Below are 11,133 nucleotides of genomic sequence, written 5' to 3'. Positions count from 1 at the left end.
TCATTTGAGAGATTTATGAACTCAATTTAAGCAAACTTCTCCCATTTTAGGAAAATATGAACTATTTTATTTTTTAGTAAAATTGTGCACTATATAAAGTTCAGTTGGCATTAGAGCCCCTTTTTTCTGGGTGTTCAGGCTAAAAACAGGAATTTAAAACTTGATTTTAGAAATCTTTAGGTGTACGTCAATGATTTTCGTTTTGTTTTGTTATTGTTGATTTGTACTTCAATCATATTTGTTGTTTTGATCTCAGCTTAAAAACCATTGTGTTGACTAAACTACAAGAGTAGCTTAAGCAACAGAGGAAAAGAATATTTGTCAAATTTATTTGGGCAAAGCCCTATAGACTGCAAGATGATTGGATGGACGCACGTTTCGGAATTACCAAATTCCTCATCAGCATCGTCTACTTACAGCAAAACTAACAACCAATTATCAGAATAAATTCGGACAGTTCACTAAACCCAAAGTGAACCACACTTGAACCTTCCGAAAAAAGATTTATGATAGCTGGCTTTCATAAACCTATCATAGACCTTTTTTCGCAAGGTTCAAGTGTGGTTTTTTGCATTAATTATGTTTTTCTAATTATTTTTATTTATTTATTTGTCTGAGGTGTCTGTTTTTAAGTATAACGTGCAACAATGCCTTCTCTAATAATAATCGTTTAAATGCATTGATTCGGGTATATGTTATACTTTTTCTAGTAAGGTACACGAATATTTACTCCCAAACGACATTTTAGACAAACAAAGATCATTTCTCATTTGCTTTTCGCTGTAAGGAAGTTTATTTGGAAGAAAAGTATATACTTTTTGTGATAAATGTTTATTTTTTTTTCAGGATGTAAAAACATTTCATAAAGACTAACTAAAAAACAATTTTTTCTGGCTAATTACATTTTCCCTCACTTCCACGAGGTTTTTTAGTTCTTAGCACATTTTTCTGTAATACAAACAATGAAAAAGAAATTATTCGATTTTATAAATTTTTCAAATTTTACCTTTCGCCTGGACGGGGAATCGAACCACGGACCATGCAATTTGTAAGCCAACACTCTATCCACTCGGCTACGTAGCTGTTATTAATTTTTTATTATGAAACTGTAAAATATGTCTTATTAAAGACTTAAAGTCAGAAAAGAACAGTACTTGATATAAACGAAATGGACTGTGTTGTTGGTTCACAAATAATTTTTTTTTGTTAAAAAAATAAAAATTTTGTAACAAACGAATTTTTTTGGTGACAAAAGTTTAAAATTTTCGAAGGACTTAAAAAAAAATTTTAACAAAATAAAAACGTTTTCGGTACACGTTTTCCAAACGTTTTTTTCTTTGCGATATGATAGGACATATGAGTCCCATTCAACGTCTAGGGTAAAAAAGTGGTCGACCAATACAACATGTGGAATGTATGGATACTCATCATTATTATTATTTTATTTTGCTTGTTGTATTTTACAACTGACTTGTTTTTTAGTACTGGATGCAGTTTACTAAAAATAATCAATTTTTTCTGTTTAAGAAAATTTCATATGTTGAAGGGGAAATTTTGGATTTAAAAATTGTTAAAATGCCTTTATCGATATGCGAAGTTCAACACAGGAACAATTTTAGTAAAATTTACTCATTTCTCCCCATTTTAGGAAAATATTAACAAATTTATTTTTTAGTAAAATTGTGTACTGCATTCGTATGCAACTTTTTTCTCATTTGTACACCCTCCAGCATTTATATTTTCAGAATGTGTTCTAACAAAAAATTGTTTGCACTGTGCAAAATATTATGTTTCACCCTGAGCATATCTTTTTTAAAATAAATTAAAATTAATTTTTTATTAAATTAATATGTGTTTGCATCCAGGCACATTATATTTACGAAAATATAATGACCCAAACGTGATATACTAGTTTATGAACATTATATGCAAATAATGTTCATAAACAAAAAATATCGTGCTTTGAGTTCCAAACATATAATTTTTACACCCAAGCATATTAAAAACAGTCTTTTTCGTCCGTGTATATGTTTACCTTTTGAAGATGAATGCCGCGTGAAATTTCTCGTAGAAAGACAATATTCGGTTTTCGAGTTGAAATATCCGTTGTTACTTTATTAAAAGAAGATAATTTAACTCAATTCATTTGATGAAGATTTAACAGAAATATTTTTGTTATCATTTATAATTTTGATTGTTTTAGAAAATAGTTTTAGCGAAAATAAACCCTGCCAACATTTTTTGAATTTGACTGAGAATCCTCATCACCATCCCATCACGTCGAAAGCAATCGTATACGATATCTAAAACTCGTCGCAAAAGTGCCGTCACTATTGAGAAGTGATACCACGCCAAGTTACTACAAAAAAGCATCGCATGAGTGCAATTATTAGGTGTCTTTTTAGATAAATTTAGAACGAAACCAAAAGGAGCCCCTTCAAACTGTTAGACAAAGTGCATTTTAAGATAGATGTAAAAGAATCACAATTGACGATTGTTGTATTGTCACTTACGAGTAGAGGTGTGCACGTGACATGAAATTGGCGTGAGTCACGCTGATGGTAACGGCGTGTGTGTGCGTGAGCGTGATTAACCAAACAAATGTCGAGCGTGAGTCACGTGAGTAACGAATTTCGAAAAACACGCTCACGAAAATAATCCCGCTTACAAGCATAAAATGCTTACGAGTTCAATTCATATATAATTTTAGTGACATCCTAAGTGTTAAAAGTTTTATAACGCTTCGGAAAAACACGCTCACGAAAATAATCCCGCTTACAAACATAAAATGCTTACGAGTTCAATTCATATATAATTTTAGTGACATCCTAAGTGTTAAAAGTTTTATAACGCTCTCGATTTTAATCATACTCATATTTTGAGTCAGGTTCTATGGGTAAATTACTTATTCGTGAGTCACGACATTTCGTGAGCGTGCGTGAGTCCTACTAAAAAATATCGTGCGTTAATAAGATTTCTCCGTCGTGAGCGTGCGTGAGTAAAATATTACTCACGTGCACACCTCTACTTACGAGTTTGTGGATGAAATGGATCTTTGAAATGCTGGCAGGGAAGTGATTTTCAACGAAAACCGAACAAGTACCGGCCTTAACTAAGTAAATAGGTGTTTTGAATATGAATCCGCAAGAAAAACTTTCTTTTAGCGAGCGGTTAATTCGTAGCCGTCAATGGGTTAATAATTAACATATATTTCCCAAAAAACATTTACTTGATTATGAACTTTATATGCTTGAACTTAGGGTTAGGATAGGTTAAAGTGGCAGCCCGATTATGTTTCATGCTCACTTAGACTATACAGTCCATTGTGATACCACATTAACTAAAAGTACCTATTACATATGGGCACTTCTAGTTTTAACCACTGAACCTTCTCGATTATTTCCTTCTGTTTAACCAAACAGATTGTCCCAAAAACATTAACAAACTGCTTAAGTTAACGTTTTCTAGGTCCGCCAGTAATCTAAAGCTATATGCCCCTAAAATTCGCTTACACCTTACACAAAAAGAAGGACACTCACACAAGAGGTCTTTAATTGATTCGTTTTCCACCGCATCATGACAGCTCATACAGTAGTCATTATACTTCGCACCAATAGTTTTTGCAAAATCGCCTATCAGGCAGCGACCCGTTATAGCAGATATCAGGAGTGATATCTGACGTCTTGAGAACCCTAGCATATCTAGTGTGCGGTTTAAGTTTAAATGGGGCCATATTTGCTTGGTGTCATTACAACCCTTGCAATTCTTCCATCGAACATTTACCATCATAACAGCCTTCTTACGCATTAAGAGCTTGCAGGTAGCCAGAGGCATACCAACAGATTCTAGTTCCCCTGGAATATGTAAGGTAGTTCCTAGCCTTCCAGGCTCCCATATTAGGTGAATATTGTACTGCTCAGCCATCTTGTTGAGAGATTTGCGGCAGTCGATGGCCGTTTTCGAGTTAAGGAACACAGAGTCCAAGGGTTTTATTGCAGGTTGACTGTCTGAGTATATATTAATGCCAATATTTATTGGAACATCACTTCTCAGCCAATTCACCACCTCTATTTTAGTGTTTTTCAGCCTGATTGGGTAATCGTGCTTGCACATAAAAATGCGTTAAAAATTGAATCCCAAGAACATATTTTTTGGTCAAAACATACAAATGCTGTTTCTGGGTCGTGTTGAGGGAATTTAATTTGTTTCATTTGAAAGGGATACAAATATTTTTTCTGCGTGTATCTTAGCCTTTTCGTAGACACAAATAATAGTAGCTAAATATGTATATAGGGTATAACGATTGATCGAATGATATCGTAAATACAAGTGAGCATATTTGTATGCCCATATCCAATATCTATACGGCATGCATATCGTGTTTTATTAGAAGTTGATAAGGTCCACAAATTTCATATCAAAATGGATAAAAGCAGAGAAGAAACTAGTGTATTCAGTATTAAGAAATTGTAATCGCTACAGCTAAGAACGATTTCCGTATTTGGAATAATACCAGGATACCAGAGACTGCAAAAATGAGTATCCTAGTTCGCTGGTTATTAACTGCTATTGCTTGTGGATTGTTGGGAGTATATTCAGTCAATTCGGTATGTGTATTCATTTTCTTTGGTGTTATCTGTTATTTGCTAACATTTGAATCCATTGAATTAAAAATTGAATGAGGTTTTCCACGGAAATAGCCTTTTTACACTAAATTGAATTTATTGGGAACAAATGGAACATACGAAAAAATGGCGTTTATATGTTCAACATCTAACATTTTACATCTTTCAATTTGACGTTTCTGCTATAAAGCAAAATTTGTTTCCCTTTAATAATTTAAAAAAATGAAATAAAATTAGCGAAAATAATGAAAACTTTTCGATTCATCTATTTGAGAAGCAAAACCAATTATTTATATAAAAACTGGCGCAAAATGTTATGTTTTGTTGTTTATTTACTATTACACACAAGAAATTTTAAAATTTTAGTGGTATTAGTTATTTATGCGCAATATTTCCAAAAGCTCAATATGAGAATTTGTAGTTTGTTGGGCGTTTTCATCTATACGTTTTAGCATCTTTGTAGCTTGCTGTCCACGTTCTTGTAATAATACATTCCTTTTCACTCCTATTGAAACCATTAAAAGATATATCTTTACTCATGATACATATTCAATTTCGTCCGCATGTCTGTCCTTGAATGTTCTGTATATTAGTGATGACACTTTTCTAGTGAAACCACCTAAAATGTGTTAAACATTTTGAGATGCACGACATCAAAAATATTAGGACGGATGAATTAAAAATAATAAAAACAAATAGATCTAAAGCTTGGCAAAATAAAGAATTTTATTTAAACTGAAAAAGATCGAACAAGAAACAAAATAAATCAAGTATGGAGAAATGTTAAGATCTTTGCCAATTTTTTTTAGATATGTGTAGTGTAAAAAGGCTATAAGAGTGTTAGTGTCTATTCTACGGTTGCACCGGGATTATTCATAATTTCGAATTTTTAAATTGAAGTTCATCATAAAATTTGTTGTACATTGTTCGAACATTGCACTGCTTATACAATATTCTTGAAAATGCGGACAAACACTATGTTTGTAGAATAATTTATTTATTATTACATCAGTGACATTTCTGAGAATTTCAAAGGTTCTCGGCTGTAAAAAATAAGTTCCCTGTCAGTTTCACTGTGCCCACAACAACAGACCACAACCAAAGACAATAAACTCTAGGAAGATAGGAAATTGGCTTGCGTCATACCAAATGTTGCATTTACCACGTTAGTTCCATACATGTTCGTAATTTTTTATTTGTTTTTCGTTTCCTTTTTTTTAAATGAAAAACTTAATTTTCTTAATGAAACAATGTTACATTTTAGGCAACAACATAAAAATTACATTTTCCCCTTTATGGAAATTTATTTCGTGCACTTAATTTCTTTTTATTTGCATTTTAATGCTATGTCAATACTTGTCGTATACGCATTTGGTTCGAGTATGAAACTAACACGGTAAATGGTTTGATCTCCTCAGTAGCCAATCTCCTATCTTCCTAGAGTTTATTGTCTTTGACCACAACCATCTCTTACCTATAAAATGTTACCACGGATCGTATTCATACTAATTCTCTTTTGTAACTACAGACATGTCAAGAGTGTATGGCAAACGATGCCTATTGCATTGACGAAACATCCTACTATTTGTGCCTGGATGGAAATACTCCTTCAAAGTCAAACATATATACTTGTAAAGATGGAGAAGTTTGCACCGATGATGAAAAGATTTGTGTACCGAAAACAGTTGCAAGTTCTGTGTGTTCTGGTAGCTGCAGTCAATGTTCTGCCGGTAACCGTTACACTTGTACAAGTAGAACCAATTTTGGGCGTTGTATTGATGGGAAAATCGCCATTTCCAGTCCATGTGAAAAGGACTACGTATGCAGTACTGATATTTATGCCACCGCAGGGACAGTATGTGTCCCTGAGTGTGTCGCAGAGTTCGTAAGTTGTATACATATTTTACTTTTACTCGACATTTTTTTGACTTGGAATCTACTCACATAGCATGGGGTAACACCAACATGTGCCAATGAGGAAACAACAACCACAACTACAACGGCAGCTCCATTTGATCCGGCTGTATACAAGACAATGTGCGAAAATGATCTTCCCAATCACAGCGAAAATCCTTTTTACATTCTCAATGCTTTAGATAACACATGCCAATCGTAAGTACAAACAACTCATATCAAATATGTGTGCGGATGTTATTTAAGATATGGCGATATTCTGGAATTTTAAAATTTTTCTTATGTTTCGGTGGAAAAATAATATGTTTGGATCTCAAATTTTAACACTTTATTTTCAAGTGCAGGCATATAATGTACATAAACTAGTATAACGTGGTTGGGACATATATCTTAAGATGTTAGATTTTGAAACGTCAAATAGAGCGAAAGAGAATAGAGAAAACAGATGAAGATGGCTATGGAGATTTAAATGAAAGACATCAACATAACACAGCAAGAGATTGAAATGAGAGCAAATGGTGCTCGAGAGAAATATTTTTTGTGTATTAACGTGCTTCATTCATTTCGGAATTACCACATTCCTCATCAGCATCCTCTACTTGCACCAAAACTATCAACCAATTATCAGAATAAATTCAGGCAGTTCACAAAACCCAAAGTGAACCACACTTGAACCCTCCGGAAAACGGTTTATGATAGCTGGCTTATGCCGAAATAAATTCATACAAACATCTCTCTTTCCCTTTGCCACCATCAAATCATCGATTTGAGTGCAGTTGGATGGGTTTATTTTAAGCGTGCTTTCTCTTACTTCATTCGTGTTTTGTTTTTTATTGTTGGTTTGTACTTCAATCATATTTGTTGTTTTGATCTCAGCTTTAAAACCATTGTGTTGACTAAACTACAAGAGTAGCTTAACCAACAGAGGAAAAGAATGTTTGTCAAATTTATTTGGGCAAAGCCCTATAGACTGCAACCTGCATTCACTGACTTCTACCAATCAACTGATCGACGATTGTGTTTGTTTTTCTGTTGATAGTTACTTCGTGTCGCATACAAAGTTTCGTCTTTGCTAAAGCAAAATATTCTATATTCACTAAAAATGCTATGTTTTACTCGTATCGTGACGATTACAACAAAATCAAAATATTTAAAAGAACTGCACAACGAATCCTCTTGAATGTGATGGCTCTACAATGTTTTATAGCTTGTACAATTTAAATTCCATTAAAGTCTTCAATCAAACAACAAAAACGAAGTCGTGGAATAAAGCATTTGCTACCATACAAACTATAGATAACGAAAGATATGTAAAACTGCAAGTTTAATTACAACAACTTAATGTGTAGGTTTTGTGTAGTCGATAAGCAATACTCGTAATGAATAATACATATTTAAAAAAGTTTGTTGAAAACAACCAAATGTTAAGAAACTGGAATTAATAATTTGGGGCTTTAAAAAAATATGCTTAGGGTAGGAGTCTAGAACAATTCTATATTTTAAATGTCAGGTCAATAAACTAAAATAGAACAAAAGTCTATTTAGAGGTCCGATCAAACTACGATGGTGGGCAATAAAATGATCAATTCAGCCCATGTTCTAGTCTAACCATCATCATTGGAAGCGCGATTACAGTCATCTCATCATTTTTATAACACCGTGAAATTTTGCCCAGATTCATCTATATCTGGGCAAAATTTCATAATTTCAATTAAAGAAGATTTAATGTCGCAAACATTTTATACTAGTTTATGAACATTATATGCTTGCACTTAAAAATAATGTGCTAAAAATCCAGATATATAATTTTTACACCGAAACATATGAAAACCGTCCGTGTAAATACATATGCCGAACAAGAATAATTATATCGGTCCATTTTTGGAGTTCTATTAAAAAAGAGTTCAAAATACATTACCCGCAGTCGGTGTCAGAACAGGAAATTTTCTTAAACAATCATCTTACAATCAATCCTCAAACTTATCATGCTGCAAATAGTAAAGTATTTTATTTAATATTCTGTAAAATGAACCTAAGTTTTCTTTCATGATGGGTTCACAGTTTTGTGTGTATACTGACGACGATTATATTTTTATAAAACCTCGTAAAATCAAGGATGGAAAACATTGAGCGCATTGATTGAAACTGTCATATTTCTCAACTCATATTTCCAGAAAGTAATTATTCCTAAAAAATATATAATTTTCTTCAAAGCAGGAAATTTTATTATTTATTTCTTGAACTTTTACACCGATAGTACTAAAAAATTTGTTATTAAAATTAAACCAACGAAACAATTTACAATAACTGCAATGAGACTTTTTGATACGATTTCTTAATTACACACGGATACATTTCATATTATTAACTAACATTTTCGTAATCCCAATGAGAAATATTTGTTCATATCCCAATTAAAATAAAGCTTTTATTACCTTTCAAATATCTTTTTCTATAAAAAGCTACATATATTGCGAAAGCTTTAATGCTGTCATGGAAGCCCTCCTTATGAAGTGTAAAACTGGATACTACCACCCACAAGAAAATAAATGCAAGAATGATATGCCAGCTGATTGTATGATCGAATCATCATCGGAGTCTTCAAGCGTATCCTCATCGGACCCGCCTTCAACCGACCACACACAGGAAAGCGTTGCTTCATTAAAATAATTTAGTTAAAAAAATCAATGTTTTCTACGTTCAAAACACCAAAAAAAGTAACAAAGCAATTTACGTATTATATTTATTGGAATAATTAATTTTTTATACAATAAAAAACTAAAATATATAAAAAAAAAACTAAAATATATACAAAAAAAGTTTTCATAAGTTCCGGTACACAAAATACGTGTTTGGGGCTCAATTTAAAAAAAAATCTTATCTAAGAGAGAGGGAGAGAGAGCATAGAGAAAGAAATAAACATGTAAAAATCATATGATAACAATGATAAGATGTCCATAAAGCTCGTATAATAATTAATTTGAATAGAAATCAAAAATTCTTATTGTCTCTACACAGAAAAAATATCACCAAAATATTTCCAATTAAAAAGTTAATTGAAGTTGAAATTTTTTTCAATTAATAAATTAATTGATACAATTAACTTTTTAATCATGATAGAAACATTAAGTTAATTAAGTCAATGATTGAAAATTTTAAAATTTTTAATTAAAAAATTAATTGATACAATTAACTTTTTAATTTTTAATTAAAAATGTATTTCAAACAATCATTTGTTAATCCAAATAAAAACTCTAAGTCAATTCAGAAAGTAATTAAAAATAGTTACCTTTTTTAATTAATAAATTAATTGAGTTTTGCAATCAACATCAATTAAATTTTTAATTGAATCAATTAAAAAATTAATTGAATTTTTCTGAAAAATCAATTAATTTTTTAATCAAGAATTTTTTCTATGCCCAATTAAAACTGTGATTGATACTATCATTTAAGTGATTGAAGACATTTCAATTAAAAAATTAATTGGATCAATTAATTTGGTGATTGAATCAGAAAAATTTTTTTTTGTGTGTATGAAACCAGTTTCTGTAAGTTGTAACAAAATTTAGTTGATATATTTAATTACTCTCTCTCTCTCTTGCTAATTTTGATTTAATGAATGAAATTATTAATGGAATTGATTGGATTGTTCAAAGATACGTGTGTTTCTGGTTGGTATTCCTTATTTGATGGGCAATTTAATGATATCATTAATTTACATATATCGAACTTCAACAATAAATTGTTTCACACGAAAAACTCTTCAAGAAAACGCAACGAGTGACTGACCGAACAAATACAATTTTTTGTATGTGGTAGTGCGAGAGCGTATTTTAAGGGTAAATAAAGGAGAGTGAATAACGAGTATCAGAAACTGTCGATTCAAAAAAGAAGTTTAGAGACAGATTTTACCAAAAAAAAACACCGTGTAAGAGTATATGTGCAAAAAAGCAGAAAAAAAGAACACCGAAATGGCAGTGCTCGGTGATTTTGTGGAAATTCGAAAGAATTTGGCAACCGCCAAAGGACATATTGCTACAATGCATACATTTGTTTTCGCTTGTGAAGGAGATCGTGGAAATAGATAACGATTGCGATAGTTTGATGGTGTTTTGTACGACAAGGTTAGGATAAAGTGGCAGCCCGATTAAGTTTCAGGCTCACGTAGACTATTCAGTCCATTGTGAACCACATTAACTAAAAGTACCTATTACATATGGGCACCGCTGAACCTTCTCATTATTTTCTTCTGTTGAACCAACCAGATTGTTCCAAAAACGTTAGCAGACTGCTTAAGTTAACGTTTTCCAGGTCCGCCAGTACTCTAAAGCTATATGCCCCTAAAATTCGCTTACGCCTTACACAAAATGCAGGACACTCACACAAGTGGTGTTTAATTGAATCCTTTTCCTCCGCATTATAATAATTCTTGCCAATAGTTTTTCAAAATCGCCTATCAGGCAGCGGCCCGTTATAGCAGATATCAGGGTGAAATCTGACGTCTTGAGAACACTAGCATATCTAGTGTACGGTTTAAGTTTAAATGGAGCCATATTTGCTTGGGAGCCACCGTGGTGCAGTGGTTAGCATTCCC

General features: G+C 32.2%; 1 protein-coding gene across 1 annotated transcript; it reads left to right on the top strand.

Moving 5' to 3' along the window:
- The first annotated feature begins 4,447 nt into the window (after nucleotides 1-4,447).
- LOC142241064 (uncharacterized) lies at nucleotides 4,448-9,344 on the top strand. Its single transcript, XM_075312804.1, has 4 exons — nucleotides 4,448-4,607; nucleotides 6,154-6,510; nucleotides 6,574-6,737; nucleotides 9,002-9,344. The coding sequence occupies exons 1-4, from the start codon at nucleotides 4,536-4,538 to the stop codon at nucleotides 9,207-9,209; spliced, it is 801 nt and encodes a 266-aa protein (XP_075168919.1). The 5' UTR covers nucleotides 4,448-4,535; the 3' UTR covers nucleotides 9,210-9,344.
- Nucleotides 9,345-11,133: the final 1,789 nt, after the last annotated feature.

Source organism: Haematobia irritans, chromosome 5 (assembly GCF_050003625.1).
Source record: "Haematobia irritans isolate KBUSLIRL chromosome 5, ASM5000362v1, whole genome shotgun sequence".
Taxonomy (NCBI): Eukaryota; Metazoa; Arthropoda; class Insecta; order Diptera; family Muscidae; genus Haematobia; species Haematobia irritans.
Note: the sequence above shows the minus strand (reverse complement) of the source record. Positions and strands in the feature narration are given on the sequence as shown.

What these genes read in the sequence shown, in the direction of transcription:
- LOC142241064 (XM_075312804.1), top strand. Translation starts at nt 4,536, where the DNA reads ATGAGTATCCTAGTTCGCTGGTTATTAACTGCTATTGCTTGTGGATTG. An exon ending in GAGTATATTCAGTCAATTCG is followed by an intron (nt 4,608 to 6,153) that starts GTATGTGTATTC and finishes TTGTAACTACAG; the next exon opens with ACATGTCAAGAGTGTATGGC. An exon ending in TTAGATAACACATGCCAATC is followed by an intron (nt 6,738 to 9,001) that starts GTAAGTACAAAC and finishes TTCTATAAAAAG; the next exon opens with CTACATATATTGCGAAAGCT.